The sequence below is a fragment of the Engystomops pustulosus genome, chromosome 9 (genome assembly GCF_040894005.1).
Source record: "Engystomops pustulosus chromosome 9, aEngPut4.maternal, whole genome shotgun sequence".
Lineage (NCBI taxonomy): Eukaryota > Metazoa > Chordata > Amphibia > Anura > Leptodactylidae > Engystomops > Engystomops pustulosus.
In genome coordinates, this window is record NC_092419.1 from 5,766,304 (window position 1) to 5,790,455 (window position 24,152).

At 46.6% G+C, this 24,152-nt stretch overlaps 1 protein-coding gene and 1 long non-coding RNA gene across 2 annotated transcripts in view; one reads left to right on the top strand and one right to left on the bottom strand.

Annotated features, from left to right (window-relative positions):
• LOC140076634 (uncharacterized) overlaps nucleotides 1-24,152 on the top strand; it is a 161,658-nt gene that overhangs the window by 18,332 nt on the left and 119,174 nt on the right. The gene's annotated exons all lie outside the window — the stretch shown is intronic.
• Nucleotides 1,183-24,152, bottom strand: part of LTBP4 (latent transforming growth factor beta binding protein 4) — a 69,288-nt gene continuing 46,318 nt past the window's right edge. Inside the window, exons 11-31 of the mRNA XM_072123243.1 lie at nucleotides 21,490-21,615; nucleotides 19,808-19,933; nucleotides 19,459-19,587; nucleotides 18,936-19,061; nucleotides 17,980-18,099; nucleotides 17,681-17,806; nucleotides 16,347-16,472; nucleotides 16,108-16,230; nucleotides 15,892-16,023; nucleotides 15,677-15,805; nucleotides 12,758-12,889; nucleotides 12,035-12,160; nucleotides 10,154-10,297; nucleotides 9,842-10,051; nucleotides 8,679-8,741; nucleotides 7,684-7,812; nucleotides 6,831-6,974; nucleotides 6,558-6,710; nucleotides 3,276-3,788; nucleotides 1,915-2,064; nucleotides 1,183-1,781 (exon numbers count right to left, since the gene is read on the bottom strand). Coding sequence (XP_071979344.1) covers nucleotides 1,633-1,781; nucleotides 1,915-2,064; nucleotides 3,276-3,788; nucleotides 6,558-6,710; nucleotides 6,831-6,974; nucleotides 7,684-7,812; nucleotides 8,679-8,741; nucleotides 9,842-10,051; nucleotides 10,154-10,297; nucleotides 12,035-12,160; nucleotides 12,758-12,889; nucleotides 15,677-15,805; nucleotides 15,892-16,023; nucleotides 16,108-16,230; nucleotides 16,347-16,472; nucleotides 17,681-17,806; nucleotides 17,980-18,099; nucleotides 18,936-19,061; nucleotides 19,459-19,587; nucleotides 19,808-19,933; nucleotides 21,490-21,615 — 3,176 coding nt within the window. The 3' untranslated portion in view covers nucleotides 1,183-1,632. The remainder of the gene's footprint in view (nucleotides 1,782-1,914; nucleotides 2,065-3,275; nucleotides 3,789-6,557; nucleotides 6,711-6,830; nucleotides 6,975-7,683; nucleotides 7,813-8,678; nucleotides 8,742-9,841; nucleotides 10,052-10,153; nucleotides 10,298-12,034; nucleotides 12,161-12,757; nucleotides 12,890-15,676; nucleotides 15,806-15,891; nucleotides 16,024-16,107; nucleotides 16,231-16,346; nucleotides 16,473-17,680; nucleotides 17,807-17,979; nucleotides 18,100-18,935; nucleotides 19,062-19,458; nucleotides 19,588-19,807; nucleotides 19,934-21,489; nucleotides 21,616-24,152) is intronic.

Here is a 24,152-nt window from a genome sequence, read left to right on the forward strand (position 1 = left end):
ATAATTTCACCTGGTATCCAAGATGTCTATAGCAAGTCGAGGTGGGCCTGGCCTGCTGTGATTTTTTTGTGTGGTCAGATATGTGCATTTACCCCCAGTTTGCTAATGTTAAGAGGCTAAAGGACCTGTGATGATGTCACCCTGGTCACATGACATTAGGCCATGCCCCCCTGACTCACTCTATATATTCCTAGATAGCTGGCAAGTTTATAACTCTGATTTTCTGGGGATGTGAGCTAAAAGAAGGGGGTCAGATAGTTACTAGGGCTTTATAGGAACCTGCCACTAGCTGTATTTGTAAAAAAATGTGTTGACAGGTTCCCTTTAAGCAGTGGTTGGTTCCATTTACTATGTCCTTTAAGAAATAGTAAACTAATGTGTTGTTGCCTCTCTTATCTGGTGTCAGGAGTCTAAGAAGCAGTGCTTCCTAGAAAAATGTATGTTAATTAGCTCTCCTCCAGAAGGAAGAAAACATCGGGGGTCATTTACTAAGGGCCCGATTCGCGGTTTCCCGACGTGTTACCCGAATATTTCTGATTTTGGCGCACGCGATCGAATTTTGGCGCATCGGTGCCGGCGTGCACGCGACAGAAATCGGGGGGCGTGGCCGAACGAAAACCCGATGGATTCGGAAAAACCACCGCATTTAAAAAAAGAGAAGTGTCGCGGAGCTTGCACTTACCTTCACTAGGAATAGGCCGGTGAACTTGAGTGCGTTCCAATTCTCTTCAGCGCAGCAGCGCCACCTGGTGGACGTCGGAGGAACTACCTTAGTAAATCCCGGCTGGACCCGAATCCACCGCGGAGAACGCGCCGCAGGATCGCGAATGGACCGGGTAAGTAAATCTGCCCCACCATCTCTACTGCCAACAGCTATAAGTCAGTTTCACTCTACCAACCAATTTCTAAATCTTTAGAGAGGATATACTAGATATATTATTGCTGGATGTCTCTAGGATCATGAATGGTTCAGCTATATACGGCACTAGAGATGGACTAGGGAAGGACAAAATTATTCCCAATTATCTTGACGCTTCTGCCTTAACCTTAAAAGCCTACAGGTCATTGTTTGAAAGAAATCCTTCCTAAATAGAGCTTATAAATTGTGGACATCTCATGTGGTTTCTTGTTCTCCTTTTGTAGGCCCCACTGTAGGAGGTCCTACAGGTAATAATACAGGAGGTCCTACAGGTAATACTCCCTGGAACAACAGTATGCAAATCAGCTCTCCTCCATAAGGAAGAAACGGACACAGTATAGTTTGCAATAGAGATAAAGATTTCTTCCTTGTGGAGGAGAGACATTTTGTAGACTTTTGTAGATACTAAGCAGTTGGTTGTTTCCAATCCCAATGTCCTTCAAGAGATAAGCGAATGCCACACGTGCCTCATACGCCTCCCGAAATAAAATAATAGACAGATGACGGGTAATAACATCTTAACCTCTCAGGGGTTGCCCACCACTTACTGAACTAAAGAGACCATTAAACATTTGGCAATATATACAGAAAAATAAATATCTCCATCCTGTCTTTCACGCAAGCCCCTTCCCTCCCCGCGCTCCGCACACAAGGACCTGGACATGGCCGTCACAGGAAGTCTTTGGTTCTCCATGGAATACAATGTGGGAAATTTATTCCTGGGTAGGGACGCAGTAGTTGTGTTGTCGAGACAGGACGAAGCCACGGGGGCAGATGCACTCGTAGGATCCCTCGGTGTTACGGCACTGCCCATTCAGACACAGCAGAGAGAGATCCTCAGCTTCATCGCATTCATTGACATCTAGAAGGATAGACCGGCAGTAGGTTATTGGCTATTGAATGCAGCATAACCAGAGGTAGAAACCTTGATTAGGTTGTAGGTAACCAATGGATTCTATAGAACCACCATTGGGAATGGCTGGTCCTGTTCTTACCGATGCATGCCATCCTGGTCATGTCCAATCTGTATCCGTCGTAGCAGTCACAGGTGTAACCCTCGGGGACTCGAATACATCGACCATTCTCACAGCCGTTCAGGATCCCGCACTCTTCAGCTTGAAGGCCTTCAAATTGTTCATATCGGTCTGCGGGACACAAAATGTTACATCTCTTATAGAGGCGTCAATAGTCAAGCGCTGTATGTGTAGGGATCACCACTAAGACCATTGATTGGCTGTAGGGGTGATCTGAACTAACGTTCTACGATGCATTGAAACCCTATTCAACCCTATTTTGATACTTAAAAGTTTAGAAAGGTAAGATACCAGGATTATGTAATTTTCGGTACTGAGTGATTGTGGAGGTTTCTGCCGTTGAAATCCTTAGTTCCAAATTCAATGTGGGGAATTTATTAAGACGGGTGTTTTGAACCCCCCCCCCCTCCGCTTAGTAAATGTGGGCGCAAACCCCACCAGTTCTGACCTGTAGACCAGGTCTGAAAAGGCTGGAGTTTTTTTCTATGGTCTCTGTGGATTTGCCCAGTCTCCACTGTTCATGCCCCATTCCGCCCTATGCAAGTCCTGCTCCCCATCTGGTCGGAAAAGAAGCAAAAAACTGGCGGAGACAGGGAGATTCATGTGCCTTCTCCACCAGATGAAGTCATCATATTTTTAGAATTTGGCCAGATGAGATGGGATGTAAACCCTCTACCCTGAGCACGCGGAGGCACGATCATTTCTGCATGCTATGCTGATATTAAAAATGCCTTTGCCAGCATTCCAAATCATTTCAGTACTTTCTAATAGGTTATCTCACATTACCTGGCTGCCTGCCAGCAGCATGTAGTGAGACCAGGGGAAGGGTGGGGTTTTAACTGTAGCACCCTGTGTTCCCGTGCATTCTTCTTCTACTCCAAACCATCCCCCTCCCTTCATTCCCTGCTCAATGTACAATGGGGGGGGGGGGGGCTGGATGAGTGCGGAGAAGAGGTGACTGAGACACAGGCTGCTCCCACAACCACACACTGGGACTCACTACACACTGCTGACAGGGAGACTATTAATGTGAAATTAAGTTTTATAAAGTATTGAAATGATTGAGAATACTCCTAAATCAGCATAGCATAAGCTATTGGAACCTGTCACCAACTAAAAATCACATTCCTGGTGATAGGTTCACTCTAAGAGCTTCAACACAGATACTGTATTACTGTATTCTGAACCTAATACAGTGACATATAGAGATGTATCTTCTAAGAAGTTTCAGTATCAAATTCCAAATTCAGGCATTGCTACAACTAGAAGAATGTCACCAGAAGACTTGTGAGAAGAGTGAGAAGACATTCGCTGTATTTTACCATCATAGGCTTCTCTCAGACCTCCTCTCCAATCCGGGAGGCCATCAGCATCGAGTCCTCCAGGCCTCCACGGCTGTGTCCTCCGACCATCCTCCGATCCAACTCCAGCAGAGCCGGGGCTTCTGGGCCGGGTACGTGGTGGAGATGGTCTCAGTCTGGAATCATAAAAGTCTGGTCTCTGGAAGGGTGGTCTTGGATCGTCTAAACCTGGATCTGGATATGCAATATCACTATCATAGTCTGGGGATTCATAGGGCGGGAGGCTGTACACTGAGTCTCGTGGACCATAGGGTGGCTGTGGACGGGACCCGAATCCGACTCCAGGGGGTGCAGGGTAGGCTTCATATCCAGGTCTGACTGCTCCGGGCGCAGGGTTAGCAAAAGAATCCGCTCCGTATGGGACTCCATAACCCGGACCATACTCTGATCCATATTCATATGGGTCAACAGGAGGAGATCCGGGATTTCCATATCCTGGAGATCTTAAGCCATTGCAGAGACTCTCAAAGTCATCTAAAAGGAAAGATGAAAGATTATTGAGCCTGGTTTTATAATATATTACTGGTCTCAACACATCTAATATCACAATCTAGGAATCTCTTTCATTCCTAGGACAATAAGCAAAACTTTAAACGGAATCTGCCTGGTACAAAACGCCCTCTGCCCTTCAGATCAAATAATAGTGGCCACAAACTAGCAATGCACAGATAAAGTGCAACAGGGGCAGGTCCAATATGCAAGATTTGGCTACAGGCAGCCCTGACATAGGTGGAAAATATTGTAGCTGAATGGGTAACGAAAGCAGCAGCAAGTATTTGTATGCAAATCAGGACCGCCTCTGATGCACTTGCCATCCCCTGATTTGCAAATCCAGAGTAAGATGCTTTGCTTCATCTATTTGTGGCCACAAAGGTAGGTTACTAGTCCTATGGAGGGGATATAGCCATCAATGAGCTATTCTATGGGTGCACTGTTGCTACAGCTCCGTCGTTTTTGTAGTATCTGGACATGAAAGTGTATGAGAGCTTCACCTGCATGGAGCCGGGGCAGCTGCTACACTATAGACTAAATGAAATAGCGTAGAATTTGCAGCATTACACTCATAGGGGCAGATTTACTTACCCGGTCCTGCGCGATCCCCGCTGTGCGTTGTCCAACAAGAATGAACTGTGCCGCAATTCTTAAAGATCGTGCGACCAATTTCCTGCATGTGTCGCTTCCCCGCTTAGGTCCCCGGAGTTCACCTTCTTCTTCCTGGTACATGTAAGTGCATTGTCCGTGTATAATGCGCTGTGCAGGGAGTCACTAAGATCATGCGCCCGATATCCTGCATGTGTCGCTTCCCCGCTCAGGTCCCCGGAGTTCACCTTCTTCTTCCTGGTGCATGTAAGTGCATTGTCCGTGTATAATGCGTTCTGCAGGGAGTCACTAAGATCCGTGCACCCGATATCCTGCATGTGTCGCTTCCCCGCTCAGGTCCCCGGAGTTCACCTTCTTCTTCCTGGTGCATGTAAGTGCATTGTCCATGTATAATGCGCTGTGCAGGGAGTCACTAAGATCGTGCACACGATATCCTGCATGTGCCGCTTCCCCGCTCAGGTCCCCGGAGTTCACCTTCTTCTTCCTGGTGCATGTAAGTGCATTGTCCGTGTATAATGCGCTGTGCGGGAGTCACTAAGATCCTGCGCCCGATATCCTGCATGTGTCACTTCCCCGCTCAGGTCCCCGGAGTTCACCTTCTTCTTCCTGGTGCATGTAAGTGCATTGTCCGTGTATAATGCGTTCTGCAGGGAGTCACTAAGATCCGTGCACCCGATATCCTGCATGTGTCGCTTCCCCGCTCAGGTCCCCGGAGTTCACCTTCTTCTTCCTGGTGCATGTAAGTGCATTGTCCATGTATAATGCGCTGTGCGGGGAGTCACTAAGATCCTGCGCCCGATATCCTGCATGTGTCACTTCCCCGCTCAGGTCCCCGGAGTTCACCTTCTTCTTCCTGGTGCATGTAAGTGCATTGTCCGTGTATAATGCGCTGTGCGGGAGTCACTAAGATCCTGCGCCCGATATCCTGCATGTGTCACTTCCCCGCTCAGGTCCCCGGAGTTCACCTTCTTCTTCCTGGTGCATGTAAGTGCATTGTCCGTGTATAATGCGTTCTGCAGGGAGTCACTAAGATCCGTGCACCCGATATCCTGCATGTGTCGCTTCCCCGCTCAGGTCCCCGGAGTTCACCTTCTTCTTCCTGGTGCATGTAAGTGCATTGTCCATGTATAATGCGCTGTGCGGGGAGTCACTAAGATCCTGCGCCCGATATCCTGCATGTGTCACTTCCCCGCTCAGGTCACCGGAGTTCACCTTCTTCTTCCTGGTGCATGTAAGTGCATTGTCCGTGTATAATGTGCTGTGCGGGGAGTCACTAAGATCCTGCGCCCGATATCCTGCATGTGTAGCTTCCCCGCTCAGGTCCCTGGAGTTCACCTTCTTCTTCCTGGTGCATGTAAGTGCATTGTCTGTGTATAATGTGCTGTGCGGGGAGTCACTTAGGTCCTGTGTCCGATATCCTGCATGTGTCACTTCCCCGCTCAGGTCCCCGGAGTTCACCTTCTTCTTCCTGGTGCATGTAAGTGCATTGTCCGTGTATAATGCGCTGTGCGGGGAGTCACTAAGATAATGCACCCGATATCCTGCATGTGTCACTTCCCCAGCTCAGGTCCCTGGAGTTCACCTTCTTCTTCCTGGTGCATGTAAGTGCATTGTCCGTGTATAATGCGCTGTGCGGGGAGTCACTAAGATAATGCACCCGATATCCTGCATGTGTCACTTCCCCGCTCAGGTCCCCGGAGTTCACCTTCTTCTTCCTGGTGCATGTAAGTGCATTGTCCGTGTATAATGCGCTGTGCGGGGAGTCACTAAGATCGTGCACCCGATATCCTGCATGTGTCGCTTCCCCGCTCAGGTCCCCGGAGTTCACCTTCCTCTTCCTGGTGTATGTCAGTGCATTGTCTTGCGACACAAATTGAATCCTAAATTCCACGCTCAGTCCAAATCAGTCGGATCGTCGGAGCGACTTTTGTCGCATGAAAGCCAGCGGCGATACACCAAAATCCAATTGCGTGCGACACAATCCCCTTCTGAATACCTGTCACAGCGGCACAAATCCCGAAAATGCCAAAATTTCGACAAAAGTGCGATCCGCGGACCCTTAGTAAATAAGCCCCAATATCTGCATTCCTTCTTTGTTTTTTTTGAATAGTAGTGGTATATTGTGTGTTTTCTCACACTTACCCGAGTCTCTGGCCGGGCAGAGAGCGCAGTTCAGTCCCCATCCTTCCCCATAGAGGCAGCAGCATTCTGTGTAGGTCATCTGTCTCTCCATTAGGGGGCGCTTGCACAGCAGGTCAGCTCCTACTGCTTGCCAGCACAGTGCTACAGTGTTTTCTGAGTAGGAAAAAGTGCAATTATTTATAACATAATTAAAAAATTGATTAATCAGCAACATGCAGAAGATATAAAAGCAGGGCCTGGTCTTATATTGCTTATGTTTTCCAGTCTGGTTACCTATGGCCTGGCTTGCGTTGGTGACGCATCTCCGCAGGGATGAATCCAGGACCAGTGGGGGATTACATGTACAGAAATAGGAGCCCACCGTATTTATACAGCTCCCACCTTCACACACCTCTTCCTCCTGGCATTCATCATTATCTGCAGGCAATAGGGGAGAAGACAAGCAGATGATAGGGTTTATGCTAATAACTGATATTATTGGTCTCATGTTTTAGGATCTTCCAATATACTTTTTGTAACAGTTCTTCCCAGTTTTCTAGATTTTTGTTTGCTGTCATTCTACAGACATTTTGTAAAAATTAGGTCCCTGGTGACAGGTTTCCTTAGATGCCACATTCAGTAATGAACACAGCAATTGTGTGACGGGAGCCCCGACCCTCTGTCTCCCCATTGTGCCCCCAGGTAGGCGCAGGTTTTGGCAGGTAGGCGCCTAACAAGGCTCCCAGATCTTTTTTCTTGTACTTCTATTAGAACATGAAAGGATGTCTCTCAGCATTAGGCTAAATTCACACTAACGCGTGTCCGCCGTACTGTAGCACGGCGGGCACACGTTGGCGCTGGGGAGAGGAGGAGCGCCGCTCACCCCTGCCCCTCTCCATAGAGAAACATGGGGCACAGCGTCGTATTCTGAGACAAGATAGGGCATGTCCTATCTTTCTCCCGGCTATGGAAAGGTACGGTGCCGCTTACCGCTCCCGTATGGCGCTGTGCACCCATTGCCATCTATGGGGGACATATATATGACGTATATACATCCCCCATACAGCAGTGTGAATGTAGCCTAACACTGTATGGCACAGTATACTATATATATATTTGTATATTCACTTTAATTAGTGAGCCTTACCTACACACTCCATTTGATGGACATCATAGTAGTAGCCGTTGGAGCAGTAGCAGGCAAACAGCGGGTCCTTGTTAAGACATACACCTCCTTTGCACAGTTCTAGTCCAAAGAGCTTGCATTCATCCACATCTTCAATATAAATACATAGCAAAATATTAATTTTAAAAGACCAAATAAAATCACTTTGTACCAACAACATTACATCCAGGGGCGGATTAGGACCGCCATGGACCCCGGGGCTGTATGAATATTACAGCCCCTACAAGTCTGGAGTCACTTCCTACATCTGGTGCTAGAATCAGCTTCTTAGGGAATGGAGAATGTATTCCCTTCTGCTGCTTTCTATCTGCAATTTCAGGACCTTTGGAGGTCCTGATGTGTTTTGAGAGCATGAACAGATATATGAGGATTTCTTGGGTAAATCTGAGTATAAAATTTGGTTGTTGGTTTTGGTGGCCATGGACCCTCGAGCTACCACCCAAACTGCCTGTATTGTAATCCATTACTTCTCACAGCCTCTCTATACACATAAAGGTCACACATTGGGGCTCATTTACTAAGGGTCCGAACACCGCGAAAGTTGGGTTTGGCGTCTTTTTCCGCTTTGCCCCGGGTTTCGGCGCACGCGATTGGATTGGGGCACATCGGCGCCCGCTTGCATGCGACAGAAATCAGTGGGTGTGGACGTCAGACAACCTGACTGATTCGGACAAACCGCAGAATTTAAAAACTAAATTGTGATCAGATCAGCGCTCACATGCACCGGGAAGAAGAAGGTGAACTCCGGTGGACCTCAGCGGGTAAAACGACAAATGCAGGATATTGGGCGCACAATCTGAGTGAATCGCGGCAGACCCGAATTCTCGTCAGACATTCCGGATCGGTGGCGTCAACGGGACGGGTAAGTAAATGTGCCCCATTAAGTTTGTTATAATGAGAATACTAGACCCACAACTTAATAAACTAAACAGGAATGTATCAGGCCTAGCACTTACCTTTGCTTCCCTGACCTGAAGCGATATAACCCACCCCATCAGGACACAGCCTTCGGTATTCAGCTGCAAAAAAAAAAAAATGTAAAAAAGATAATCTACTGTATGTTATATGTATATTATTGGCACGCAGATAGGCACAGGAGTATCATCAACATCCAGGGCTATATATCAGGGGTAATGGTGATAGTACATCTAAATTACCACTACTACTTAGTGCCAAATAGAAGCACAATGAGCTGAGTGCCAAGGTGAGTGATCTACAATAGTGACGGCATATTACCCCCATATTCAAGTGCTAAAATAATACCAAGACCAATACATTAGTGCTCAAGATTAGAGCCGACTAAGGTAAGGAGGTGATGGTGACCCGGCACATTTGAGGTCCCTTCAGCATCAGAACTTCATATCTATAGATAACTACCTATAACACACACTAGAATAAAGCACTTCATGCTGTAATAGCTTCTGAATATACAGGACAGAGGGGCTCTGGTAAAGCCCACCAGGAGCTCTTCAGGCTGTGCATTAGCATCATTTTAAAAGTTGATTTTTGTTGGAGGAAGGAGACCATGGATAACAAATATAAGAAGATTACCACAGTCCCAGTGCCTGGATCTATGAGTACAGGCGGTCCCCTACTTAAGAACACTTACACATGACCCCTAGTTACAAACGGACCTCTGGATATTGTTAAATTACTATACTTTATCCTTAGCCTACAATAATCAGCTATAACAGTTATGTAAAGTGTGTGCAATGAAGCCTTATTACCAATCCTGGTTCTTATGACAATCCACCATTTTTAAAATCCAATAGTCACAGAGACCGAAAAAATTCTGGCTGGGGTTTACAATGATAAAATATACAGTTCCGACTTACATACAAATTCAACTTAAGAACAAACCTAAAAAATCTATCTTGTACGCAGCACGGGGACTGCCCTGCCTGTAATGTCCCTGGTTTATCATTGATGGATTTTGATGGTAGATTTCCTTTAAGGCGATATTTTTACGCTATCAACCTCAAGCTACTCCCCTGGCAGAGGATTAAAAACATGCAGCAACATGGATCCCTAAGTGGTGAGGAAGAGAGTGGTGAAGTGGTGAAGTCAAGAGACGCTCATCTCAACAAGCCCTACGAGAAAATGGTCACCAATATGTCACCTGATTCCATGCTGGGACATCTCTGGATTTGGCAGCCTTGTCCCCATCCTTTGCCGACGGTGCAGCAACATTCCACCTGGGTGACGTTCTTGGATAGTACATTGTCACACACATTGGGGTCTTCCAGGTTGTAATAACATTCCTGGAGGCCAGAAGTGGGCACAAACTCTACCCTGGTTAAGGCCGTATTGCTGGGATATGCAGGACGAGCTGTAGTAGGGAAGAACCAAGGAAATTATTTGATCAACTAATAAGAGACCAATTTACAAGACTCTAATTTTCTGGATCAATTCTAGAATCTTTATCTCTTACCGGCAGAGGATGTCCTCATACACTTTCCGAACATTGGGTCAAACTCCTCATTGCTGTTAGGACAGATACAGAGGAAGGATCCTTCCACGTTCTCACACAGGGCCGTCCCACATACACCTTGTAATGTCTCACACTCATCGACGTCTGGAAGATAGAAAACAGCATAGCCAGCAGGTTATTCTCCATCGCCAAGGATTTGTCCACTGGGAGACCTGAAGAAGCTCAAACTCTTGTTAGATATCAACTCCAGGACAAAAGGAGATACAAAGTCATTCTCAGTTTTGGTTTCTGTCTTTACTAGAAGACCCTAAAAAGTTTATAAAACTTACAATAGTATGGGGGGGGGGGGGGGTAGGCGCATCTATTTCTGCTTAGACAGCTCCACACATTGTTACTTATTTACTAAGGGACTGCACACACACTTTTGTCAGATTCTCCGACGGTTTCGGGATTTGCACAGCTGTGACGGGTATTTAACATGTGTCTGTGCTGGGATTGTGTGGCACGCGATCAGATTTTGGTGCAGCTGCGCTGCCTCCATGTGACAGAAATCGGGGGTTGCGCTGTCGGACGATCCGAGTGATTCGGATTGAGCGCAGGATTTAACATTCAAATTGTGTCGCAAGACAATGCACTTACATGCACCTGGAAGAAGAAGGTGAACTCCGGGGACCTGAGCGGGGAAGCGACACATGAAGGATATCGGACGCACGATCTTAGTGATTCCCCGCACAGCACATTATACATGGACAATGCACTAACATGCACCAGGAAGAAGAAGGTGAACTCCGGGGACCTGAGCGGGGAAGTGACACATGCAGGATATCGGGCGCAGGATCTTAGTGACTCCCCGCACAGCGCATTATACACGGACAATGCACTTACATGCACCAGGAAGAAGAAGGTGAACTCCAGGGACCTGAGCGGGGAAGCGACACATGCAGGATATTGGGCACACGATCTTAGTGACTCCCCGCATAGCGCATTATACACGGACAATGCACTTACATGCACCAGGAAGAAGGTGAACTCCGGGGACCTGAGCGGGGAAGCGACACATGCAGGATATCGGGTGCATGATCTTAGTGAATCATGGCACAGTGAATTATCGGCAGACAATGCACTTTCGGGGAACACAGTGGGGCAGATTTACTTACCCGGTCCATTCGCGTTCTCTGCGCTGGATTCGGGTCCGGCCGGGATTCATCAAGGTAGTTCATCCGCCGTCCACCAGGTGGCGCTGCTGCGCTGAAAAGCATCCGAATGCCCTGAAATTCACCGAGCCGGACCAAGTGAAGGTAAGCGCGTCCCAAGCAACACTTTTATTGTTTTAAATGCGGCGGTTTTTCCGAATTTGTCGGGTTTTCACTCGGCCGCGCCCCCCCAATTTCCGTCGCGTGCATGCCGGCGCCGATGCTCCACAATCCGATCTCGTGCACCAAAATCCCAAGGCAATACAGGGAAAATCGGCGCAAATCGGAAATATTCGGGTAACACGTCGGGAAAACGCGAATCGGGCCCTTAGTAAATGACCCCCAGTATATGAAGTTTGAAACTCAGATCGGTGAGGTTTCAGGTGCCAGACACCTACTAGTCTGATATTGATAACTTATCCGAACATTAAACTCTCAATATCTAGTCTTAAGCAATCCCTGTAAGGTGGCTGTACACGACAGATGAATGTTTGATTGTAACTATCTGACCACTGATGTGCGTAGGACTATCACACACTTTCCATAATAGTATGCAAGGGAAGAAGGATCCAACATGCCCGATCTACAACCCTTCCAGTTACCTATTCCCTCTTTAGAGCACATGCACACTCTGCTGAGCCAAGCATGCATGTGCACAGCGGGATTTGGGATAGTTGAAGGCACTCACCCACACAGTGCTGATCGCCCCTCTCCCCCTCATAGCCCCGGTCACATAGGCACTGGTAGGCTCCCACTAGATTGAGGCACAAGGCGTGCTCCCCGCAGACAGTCTTATTCAGACATTCGTCCATATCTGACATATGAATATACCCGGGGTTAAGACTCAAACAAACCTTTCTGCCTTCCTAATGTTTTATTGCTGGCAAAGCCGCAGTCACATCACTATGTGCTTGAAGGAAATCTAACATCAAAATCCATCATGATAAACCAGGGACACTTACTCATAGACCCAGGCACTGTAACTGTGGTAATCTTCTTTAATTTGCTGTCCATGGCTTCCTTCCTTCTAAAATCAACATTTAAAATTATGCAAATGAGACAGAAGACCTCTGGGGGGTGTTACCTCTCCATGCTTCAGCTTCAAAGGCTGTTATCCTGTCTCCTGCTCCCTCAGCACCTCCCACCTCTCTGCTCGCAGTTGAAGGGTGGACAGTGCTCCTTGCGCACTGTAACAGCCTATGAATCTACAACACGTCTACAGCCCTTCTCGCTCATTAGTCTAATTATAAAAGTTGATTTTTGAAGGAAGGAGGCCATGGATAACAAATATAAAATATTACCACAGTTACAGTGCCTGGATCGATGAGTAAGTGTCCTTGGTTTATCTATGATGGTAGATTTCCTTTAACCCTCTCAGCCTAGCATATTCATAGATGTCCTGTGTTCTCACCAGTGCAGTCCCCGGAAGGAGACAGCTGATACCCGGGCTCACAGTCATTTATGCATTTGTAGGATCCTGGTGTGTTTTGACATCGCATCGATCCACAGATTGAATCTCCATACTCTAAGCACTCATCTATATCTGCAAGACAAGGAGAAAGACACACGAGATATAGCAGATTAGGTATGGGGATTAGGAAGGTATAGGTGAGAAAAGAAGGGAGAAGGTAAGGGTTAGGAAAGAAGGGAGAAGGTATGGGTGAGGAAAGAAGGGAGAAGGTAAGGCAGAGCAAAGCAGGGAGAAGGTATGGGTGAGGAAAGAAGGGAGAAGGTAAGGGTGAGGAAAGAAGGAAGAAGGTAAGGGTTAGGAAAGAAGGAAGAAGGTATGGGTGAGGAAAGAAGGGAGAAGGTAAGGCAGAGCAAAGCAGGGAGAAGGTATGGGTGAGGAAAGAAGGGAGAAGGTAAGGGTGAGGAAAGAAGGAAGAAGGTAAGGGTTAGGAAAGAAGGGAGAAGGTAAGGCAGAGCAAAGCAGGGAGAAGGTATGGGTGAGGAAAGAAGGGAGAAGGTAAGGGTGAGGAAAGAAGGGAGAAGGTATGGGTTAGGAAAGAAGGGAGAAGGTAAGGCAGAGCAAAGCAGGGAGAAGGTATGGGTGAGGAAAGAAGGGAGAAGGTAAGGGTGAGGAAAGAAGGAAGAAGGTAAGGGTTAGGAAAGAAGGAAGAAGGTATGGGTGAGGAAAGAAGGGAGAAGGTAAGGCAGAGCAAAGCAGGGAGAAGGTATGGGTGAGAAAAGAAGGGAGAAGGTAAGGGTTAGGAAAGAAGGAAGAAGGTATGGGTTAGGAAAGAAGGAAGAAGGTAAGGGTTAGGAAAGAAGGAAGAAGGTATGGGTGAGGAAAGAAGGGAGAAGGTATGGGTGAGGAAAGAAGGGAGAAGGTAAGGGTGAGGAAAGAAGGGAGAAGGTAAGGGTTAGGAAAGAAGGAAGAAGGTAAGGGTTAGGAAAGAAGGAAGAAGGTAAGGGTTAGGAAAGAAGGAAGAGGGTAGGGGTTAGGAAAGAAGGAAGAAGGTACGGGTGAGGAAAGAAGGGAAAAGGTAAGGCAAAGCAAAGCAGGGAGAAGGTATGGGTGAGGAAAGAAGGGAGAAGGTATGGGTGAGCAAAGAAGGGAGAAGGTATGGGTGAAGAAAGAAGGGAGAAGGTAAGGCAGAGCAAAGCAGGGAGAAGGTATGGGTGAGGAAAGAAGGGAGAAGGTAAGGGTGAGCAAAGAAGGGAGAAGGTAAGGGTGAGGAAAGAGTGGAGAAGGTATGGGTGAGCAAAGAAGGGAGAAGGTAAAGGTGAGCAAAGAAGGGAGAAGGTAAGGGTGAGCAAAGAAGGGAGAAGGTAAGGGTGAGGAAAGAAGGGAGAAGATAAGGGTGAGGAAAGTGGAGAAGGTATGGGTGAGCAAAGAAGGGAGAAGGTAAGGGTGAGCAAAGAAGGGAGAAGGTAAGGGTGAGCAAAGAAGGGAGAAGGTATGGTTGAGGAAAGAAGGGAGAAGGTAAGGGTGAGCAAAGAAGGGAGAAGGTAAGTATGAGGAAAGAAGGGAGAAGGTAAGGGTGAGCAAAGAAGGGAGAAGGTAAGGGTGAGGAAAGAAGGGAGAAGGTATGGGTGAGGAAAGAAGGGAGAAGGTAAGGGTGAGGAAAGAAGGGAGAAGGTAAGGGTGAGGAAAGAAGGGAGAAGGTAAGGGTGAGGAAAGAAGGGAGAAGGTAAGGGTGAGGAAAGAAGGGAGAAGGTAAGGGTGAGCAAAGAAGGGAGATGGTTAGGGTGAGCAAAGAATGGAGAAGGTATGGGTGAGCAAAGAAGGGAGAAGGTATGGGTGAGGAAAGAAGGGAGAAGGTATGGGTGAGGAAAGAAGGGAGAAGGTATGGGTGAGCAAAGAAGGGAGAAGGTAAGGGTGAGCAAAGAAGGGAGAAGGTAAGGGTGAGCAAAGAAGGGAGAAGGTAAGGGTGAGGAAAGAAGGGAGAAGGTATGGGTGAGGAAAGAAGGGAGAAGGTAAGGGTGAGGAAAGAAGGGAGAAGGTAAGGGTGAGGAAACAAGGGAGAAGGTAAGGGTGAGGAAAGAAGGTAGAAGGTAAGGGTGAGCAAAGAAGGGAGAAGTTAAGGGTGAGCAAAGAAGGGAGAAGGTAAGTATGAGGAAAGAAGGGAGAAGGTATGGGTGAGCAAAGAAGGGAGAAGGTATGGGTGAGCAAAGAAGGGAGAAGGTAAGGGTGAGCAAAGAAGGGAGAAGGTAAGGGTGAGCAAAGAAGGGAGAAGGTAAGGGTGAGCAAAGAAGGGAGAAGGTAAGGGTGAGGAAAGAAGGGAGAAGGTATGGGTGAGGAAAGAAGGGAGAAGGTAAGGGTGAGGAAAGAAGGTAGAAGGTAAGGGTGAGCAAAGAAGGGAGAAGGTAAGGGTGAGCAAAGAAGGGAGAAGGTATGTATGAGGAAAGAAGGGAGAAGGTAAGGGTGAGCAAAGAAGGGAGAAGGTAAGGGTGAGCAAAGAAGGGAGAAGGTAAGGGTGATGAAAGAAGGGAGAAGGTAAGGGTGAGGAAAGAAGGGAGAAGGTAAGGGTGAGCAAAGAAGGGAGAAGGTAAGGGTGATGAAAGAAGGGAGAAGGTAAGGGTGAGGAAAGAAGGGAGAAGGTAAGGGTGAGGAAAGAAGGGAGAAGGTAAGGGTGAGGAAGGAAGGGAGAAGGTAAGGGTGAGCAAAGAAGGGAGAAGGTAAGGGTGAGGAAAGAAGGGAGAAGGTAAGGGTGAGGAAAGAAGGGAGAAGGTAAGGGTGAGGAAAGAAGGGAGAAGGTATGGGTGAGGAAGGAAGGGAGAAGGTAAGGGTGAGGAAAGAAGGGAGAAGGTATGCGTGAGGAAGGAAGGGAGAAGGTAACAATGATATGTTAATGATAGTCCTCACGATCACATAGCAATAACATACCCACACAGTGCTGGCCCTCGCTGGACATCTCATGACCCCAGTTGCATGTGCATCTATAGGAGCCGATAAGATTCTCACAAACGGCGTTGTCTCCACAGATGGTTGAGTTATTCGCGCACTCATTGATATCTATAGAAAGGAGAATGCACACTGTGTAGTGAACTCAATGTAATACTAGGATTACAGCTCCACTAGATGTAGATGTATGTTCTCACCCGCACAGTCCCCAGAGGGCGTCACTCTGTATCCACTATCACAAGATGCTATACATCTGTATGAGCCCAGTGTATTCTCGCAGGTCTGTGTCCCGCAGAGGGCAGCTCCTCGCTCCTGGCATTCATCAATATCTGACAAGTAGAAGATTTATGGTTATGATATAGAAATGCCGACCTATTCACCCAATAACGATGGTGACCCCCTCCTCAGCTCACCTATACACTTAGTGTTGTCAGGAGCCGCTCTTAAACCAGTCGGACAGACGCACTGGAAGGAACCCACTGTGTTGGTGCAGCGTCCTCCCTGGCAGAAGGTGCCAGTCTTACATTCATCCTTATCTGTTCACGATACATTTATGATAAGCAACCAAATTCGAATTCTAAAAGCATGATGGGTACTTGCCCGTACAACATATCCCTAACCCATGGTACCTATTATACATTACTGAGCTTACCAACACATGAAGAACTATCGGGATTGGTAACGTATCCCTCGGCGCACACACATCTGTAGGAGCCTTCTGTGTTCTGGCACTCGCCTTGTGGGAAACAGAAGTCTCCTTCTAGACATTCATTAATATCTGTGGTAGACAAAGCAGGAGGTATATGGCATCAACACATACAGGGATAACCAGTGGCTCCCCGTGCTGCCCATTGTACATAGAACGTAATGGAGAATTTTAGTCTTTGTGATGCTCTATCTTTAGACTCGGCTATAAAAAAATTCAATCACTGGGACTCCAACCTCTACAACCCCTTCCTGTCAGTAGATTGAAGGGTCCCCCTAAATGTGCACTCACTTGAAAAAACGCATGCACTGTATTGCATTAAACAGCAAGGCGTCTTGTAGCTTAGACCCAATGTGTTCAAGCTTTATATGGAATTAAAGGGGTTGTCTGACTTTCATAAAAATTCTATAGGTGGGCTTAGTGGTGGTGGGGTTACTGTAAAAAAAAACACCGTAAATGAGTACTTGCCTCCTCCGGTGCTCCGTAAACCCAACCAGCGAATAAGGCCAGGAGTGCCAGAGGGGGTAAGTACTCATTTATTTATTTTTACAGCCAACCCCCAGCCCCCCTATATAATTTTTATGAAAGTTGGACAACCCCCTTAATGGGGCAGATTTATTTACCCAGCCCATTCGCGATCCAGCGGCACGTTCTGTGTGGTGGATTCGGGTCTTCCGGCGATTCACTAAGGTAGTTCCTCCGACGTCCACCAGATGCCACTGCTGCGCTGAAGTTCCCCGAGGCCCGCCGCAACGCCCTGAAATTCACCGGCCTATTCCTGGTGAAAGTAAGCGCGAGTCCCGCAACACTTTTTTTTTTTTTTAAAGCAGCGGTTTTTCCGAATTCGTCAGGTTTTTGCTCGGCCACGCCCCCCCGATTTCCGTCGCGTGTATGCCGGCGCCGATGCGCCACAATCCTATCGTGTGCACCAAAATCCCGGGGCAATACAGGGAAAATCAACGCAAATCAGAAATATTCGGGTAACACGTCGGGAAAACGCGAATCGCGCCCTTAGTAAATGACCCCCATTGTGTTACTTTCTGTAAAATTTTATAAAACTTTGTAAAAATCAGTAGCACTTGAGAATATATGAAACTTTTCTGAGAAAAATACTTTTCCCATTACTTATCAGTCTCTTTTTACTGTTCCCCCTTCATAATAAACTGTACTGTAAAACAGACTGCAGCTCAGTTATCAGGTTACATGGGAGTCTATGGAGAGGGCAGAAAGAGGGGGTGAGCAGGAGCTCAATGAGAAGAGACAATGTATAACCCTCGGACCTGTGCATTGCTTTCTGTCGCTGCTTAGTCTGAATCCAGGAGCACATTCACACTGGTAAGAGCCGTCAGTATTGAGACATTTTCCTTTCGGCCCGCACAAAGACTCGCTCAGGCACTCGTTGATATCTAGGAAGAACGGCAGAAATGGATGAACATGTTTAGTCATTTCTGAATGTATATCGATATTTAAAGTTACTACCAAACCCATTAGATTTGGGAGAAATCTGAATCTCTGATCTAGTGGTGGATTCAGACCTACGACGTGTATATAGATTGTATACAGAGTATATAGTACGCACCCACGCAGCGCCGGTTCTGGAGTCTGTATCCTGCTTGGCATTGTCTACATTGGAAGGATCCTGGGGTGTTGACGCACTCTTGACCTGCACAGGCTCCTGGATTTTCACACTCATTAATATCTGTAAGTAAGGGTCAAAGTACCACAGTTACCTAATTTAGGCCTCATTTATTCAGCCAAGACGCCCTCATTGGGCGTAGAATAAACAGTGCGCGGCAGCCTCCCCGATATATGAAAAGGCTGAAGCCTCTTGATGTATCCCGTTGCGAAATTGCAGCGGCAGGCATAGACGCGCGGGCGCCGACGCATGATAAATATCCCCCATTGACTTCATTGGCGGTGTGGTGCATAGAGCAATAGAGAAGGTCTTATTCCTGCCCATATTGCCATGTGACCGGGCTGGATATCGGCGAGGTGGGTAGCACATCTGACCCTCATTCACTCATTCTCAGTCTTGTGCGTGAGGCCTTAGCTTCAGTTTTAGACCCTTTTTTGCCCTATTAGTGGCGGCGGTTATTGGGGGTTGTCAAACACGGCTGCTTCCTTCCAAAAACACTGCCACATCTGACCATGGTGGATGCAGGTATTGCAGCTAAGCTGCATAGAGATGAATGGATCTGAGTTGCAATACCACACACTACCCATGGTAAGGTGTGGCGCTGTTTCTGAAAGTAAGCAGCCGTTTTTTTAAACCTCCAAACAACCCCTTTAAAGGAGCGTGGATTACTGGAAAGAGAATGGGCACAAAATTCTGGTGCTTTTTTGGCCACTTTGTTGCATCCGAAAGCTCATCCCCTTCTAGTAATCCATGCCTCCTTCCCCATACAAGGCCAGTGCTGGGGCTATGTAGGAGGTATAATTGCATGGGGTCCTTGCATTTACATTCATTGGTCAGATGTTTCTGGCATCGGGTATTCCCCTTGAAGCATATGCTGTTATCATTGTACAGCATCTTACCTATACAGTCAGTGCCCTGTGGTGTCAGTCTGTAGCCTGTAGCACAAGTACAGCGGAAGCTGCCAGGAGTGTTAAGGCATCTTCCAGATCCACAAGGACGCGGCGTCTGCCGGCATTCATCTACATCTGTACGTGGAGAAATGATATTATCAGTTTCACATGGAGGCCTCAAGCACAAGGCAATCTCCTCCTTCCCTGTCACTTTATTATGCACTATTCTCTACTAAAAGCAACACTTGGAGGGGAGTAGCTGTGTAATACATCATGCAATCAGAAATTCACATAATTTATTTGAGCTTATTTGACCGTAAAAAACTGCAAACTTGGTCCACAAACTTGCTCTGTGTATTCATACCTTTGTGTTTGTTTTATAAATGCATTTATATTCCAGGATTGTAGCTGGACTTGAGGAGTGTCCTCACACTGCTGTGCAGTAAGATCTCTCCACTGAAATGCTTTACATCTGCTCTAAGTAACTGCTGAAGCCCGCTCGATCTTTTACTGTGAGCAGCTAGGCACTTACCCTGACAATCAGTGCCCTGAGAGTTGGCGGTGAACCCAGGAGGACATACGCAGCGGAAACTTCCAGGGGTGTTCTCACACCGACCATTCAGACACTGACGTCTAGGAGTCAGGCGACATTCATCGATGTCTTTGGGAGACAAGAGAGAGTCATCATATAGAGAACAATATATTGTGCATTCTTCCGAAGCAGAATAGTGAATGCAGCTCTGCAGTGTAGTCACATAGTTAGGAAGACACATTGGGGCACATTTACTAAGCTCCATGCCCCAGTTTTCTGCTGGACTTTGCATGTTCTTTCTAGTGCACATAGTGACCATTATCAATACGGTATTAGCCCCATACATTACCTGCACACGTGTTGCCCTGTGCATTAAGGCTAAAGCCTGATGGACAGACGCATCGATAGCTGCCAGGAGTATTTTCACATCGTCCATTAGAGCATAGTTGTTGTCCGCTGTTACATTCATCGATGTCTGCAAGGAACGATCCGAAGTCAGAAAGATCAAGTCCATAATATTGTACAATTCTACATCAGTCACCATAGGGGGGCTTACAAAAAGACACATGTCCATCAAATTCAACCAAGGAAGGGAAGGGATTGGATGAGGAAGGGATTTATGGGAAACAATTCTATATAACATAACCAGCAATATTATCTATATGTGAAAAGGCATCTAGATCCTTCTTGAAGCTCTCTGCTGTCCCTGCTGTGACCAGCGCCTGAGCTCGGCTATTCCACAGATTGACAGTTCTCATAGTATAAAAGCCTTGTCGCCTCTGGTGATTAAACCTTGTTTTTTCCAGACGGAGACAGTGCCCCCTCGTCTTTTGATTTTTTAGACTAAATAAATCTAGTCTTTCCTCTTAAAGGGATCTTGCAACCAGGGATCTCATTTTCACTAAAGACAGGTTGCAGAAGCCCATCACATCCACAGTGCAAAAATGCCTCTCTGCCTTTTCTAAGAATTTGCATTACAATATAATTGTGTGTTATAACTTACCTTGCACCCTGACAAAATCCTGGGGTAGTCCCAGGGGTTGGGCTTTGGTTTGGATGCATTTCAAAAACAACATGTGACTTGTCTGTGCTGCAGACTCCTCAGATCTTGGCCCTCCCCTTTGTGCTCCTGTACAGCTCCTCCCTCCTGCTTCATCACAGAGGTCACAGCCTTGTGAGATGACATCATTGGGGAAGGGAGGAGCTGTATATGAGCACAAAGGTGGGTGCTGAGAGCTGAGGTAACACAGACAAGTCACATGTTGTTTTTGAAATGCATCCAAAGCCAAGCCCCTGTGACTACCGCATTATTTTGTCAGGGTGCAAGGTAAGTTATAAAACCGATTATATTATAATGCAATTACTTAGAAAATGCAGAGAGGCAGATGTGCACTGCAGGTGTAGTAAGCTTCTGCAACCTGTCATTAGTGAAAATGAGGTCCCTGGTGACAGGTTCCCTTTACCTGCGACTATCCATAACCATTATCATTTTTGTGGCTCTTCGTTGTCCCCTCTCCAGCTCCAGAACGGGACGACATATTCCAGGTGAGGCCGGACCAATGCCTTGTACAGTGCTTATATTACATCGCTATCCCGAGACAAGGTGGCGCTGCTTTAGAGGCTGCTGATTGACATTGTATCATGTTATTTAATCTACTAGGACACCCAGGTCCTTCTCAACGAGAGATTCTTACAGGCCTATCAATGCCTGGCGAAGTTCTGGAGACTTTTTGAAATATGGGCACCACATTCGCCTTGCGCCAGTTTCTTGGCGCTGTGCCAGTCATTAAGGAATCTCTGAAAAACTCTGCTCCAGAAGCCTTGTACACATTTATTATATTGAGCTTAGATTGGATTGTGTCTACATTCGCATGTGCCTACAGACCAAGAAAACAGTACAGACAATATCTAACCATCATTGTAATCATGTGGCATCACATCACATAATATCCCCAGATCCTTAGATAACGTTCTGTGTAAGAGATACAAGTCACTTTGCATCTTACAGTGGGATCAGCCCTGGTATCTGACCTGTGCACTCGGTGCCTTGCGGGTTGGTGCTGAATCCGGCTGAGCAAGCGCAGCGATAACTTCCCACTGTATTTTCACAGCGTCCATTGCTACACGGACTTGGTCTCTGCCGGCATTCGTCCATATCTGGAGGGAAATGGGAAAAAATAATTTCCAATGTTTCGAGAAAAAGATATTCTTATAAAAGTAAGTGGATTCTAAGCATAAAGGACCCCGCACCCCCAGACCCCAGTACAGCGGGAAAGAAAGTGTGAATTGTTACCTTGTATTCTAGTTTTATATTGTGCAGTCAGGACCCCTTTGAAAGACCACAGTAAAACCTCTCCATGCAAACATTAAGACCTTAGAAAGGTCATACATCTGACCAGCAGTAAGGATCTCATGTCTATATGGACTATAGTGCCATTAACATTGGTCAGTATGGAAGCTATTCATTGATGTGATTCCTAACCAGGTGCTGACCTTCTGCCGTAAGCCCCTGTCTAGAGATTGCATCTGTATTTCCAGTGAAACGCATGCAATAGACAATGTGCACCCGGCTCATACTGAGTAACTGAGCTCTGGTCACATAACTTTCTATTGGGCTGCAACCCGGCAGAGGGGAAAATAGACCAATGTGGATTTATCCACATCACACTATCTTTGAGGGGTAAAACTGCTCGTACTAGCGTCATAGCCACTTGTACAGGTGTTAAGGTGACCTCTGGCAGTGGCTATAATTGATTTTACAATACTTAATGTGGTAGATCTTCCCCCTTCACATTGAACCCATTTATATAAGACTGGTCAGTGCCGGACCCGACTCCTTGGATTTACTGGATAAAATTATTCTATTGGCCCATCATCCATTAACCTTAGAAAATAGACTGCAGCAGCCTCCAAATAAGGTTTTATTCTCCTGATTGTTCAAGGTCCAGTACTGGGTTAAACCTGCGGCCCATCGGAGGATCCTCTGACACTGAACCACCAATGCCGGAGGTACCACGCTCATGACCATTATCTGTTTGTGCATGACATGGAGCCCACCGATGGCAAACCCCTGGACAGAAGTCCCCACAGCAACATCAGTTCCGACAACATTTTGATACATCAGTTCCGACAACATTTTGATACATCAGTTCCGACAACATTTTGATACATCAGTTCCGACAACATTTTGATACATCTTGTACTTTGTGACCAACATCTGAACTATGCTACGTGGCCTTTGTCACCCTTGGGACCCAGCACATCGCCGCACCAGCCATTGACTTGGCCGTTTGGAGATCCTATTCTTCCAAGAAGTGGTTGAGACTGAGCAGATATATGTAAGACACTTTGTATTGAGGTCTTAGCTGGTCCCATCTGTACGTAGCTGTAGGTCATGCACTCATTTGACGTTAGGGTCTTCCTTTTCCCCTTGAAGGAGCAGCCGCAGTCATGTTTCCCTATACACTCGCTATTTGATGTACAATTCTGGTGATTATGTCTCTGTTACTTAGTGTCCATAAACAGTCGTAATTAGAACTTGTCCGGTGACGCGATCCCTTTAAGTGTTTTTTGTTTTACTGTTAATTGTAACGTTTCGGCTTGTCCCTGTGACGGGAAAACAATGACATCAGTGCGTATGTGTGTACAAACACTCAGTAACCAAGACTTTCTTCTGTTGTGTATCTTCACGCCATCTTCTCTAGTGAAGGAACGGGCTGTGCTGCACAAGACATCTGCATCCAGGGGAAACTCAGGATATTTCAATGAAATTTACCCTAAAATCCAGCATAAACCAGAGAGAATTAAGCATAGATCCAGGCACAGTGACTGTGGTAAGGTTATATTTGTTATCCATGACCTCCTTCCTTCTAAAATCAACTTTTGGAACTATGCAAATGAGCCCGAAGGCTCTGGGAGGGATACCAGAGCCCCTTGTTCTGTGGGCTGTTACACTTCCTACCTCCCACTGCGTGATATTGCAGCAGGCAGAGGGAGGGGTAAACTTCAGAAGGGGGAGAGAGAGACATGCTCATGTACAGTGTAACAGCCTCTGAAGCTAAATTGCGGCGAGGCTCTTGTAACACTACCAGAACCCTTCTGATGCATTAGCATAATTTTAAAGGTTGATTTTAGAAGGAAGGAGGTCATGGATAACAAATATAACCTTACCACAGTTATGGTGCCCTGATCTATGAGTAATGTCCCTGGTAGATGGTTTTCTTTAAGAAGGAAATCCAGTCCCATACGTCGCTCAATGTTTATGGCCATATTTAAAATTGCAAATATAACAAGCTCCAGTGTAATCTCATGCAGTTTTCAGTGTATCTCGCTGTATTCTGTGCAGTCTTCCAGACGTTGCTTCATATCTCATCTGCTGCAGAACTAATATCTTCCAGACATTTCCTGTAGGTTTTCTAATCTTTCTTTTGCTTTGCATTTCCCATTGTGAAGGATTTTTTTCCTTACCTTTTTCTTTGTTAATGTCAAGACTGGATATTAAAAAGATTATAATAAATCATAATCCTCACCTTTAAGTGCGTAAAAAAAATAATTAATATAATTAATATAATTGTTGGATGGAAGGGGGAGGGGGGGTAAAGCAGCATGTTATAGAGCAGGAGAAGCTGAGCAGATTGTACATAGTGTCCTATCTGCTGGTAGCATGTTATAGAGCAGGAGGAGCTGAGCAGACT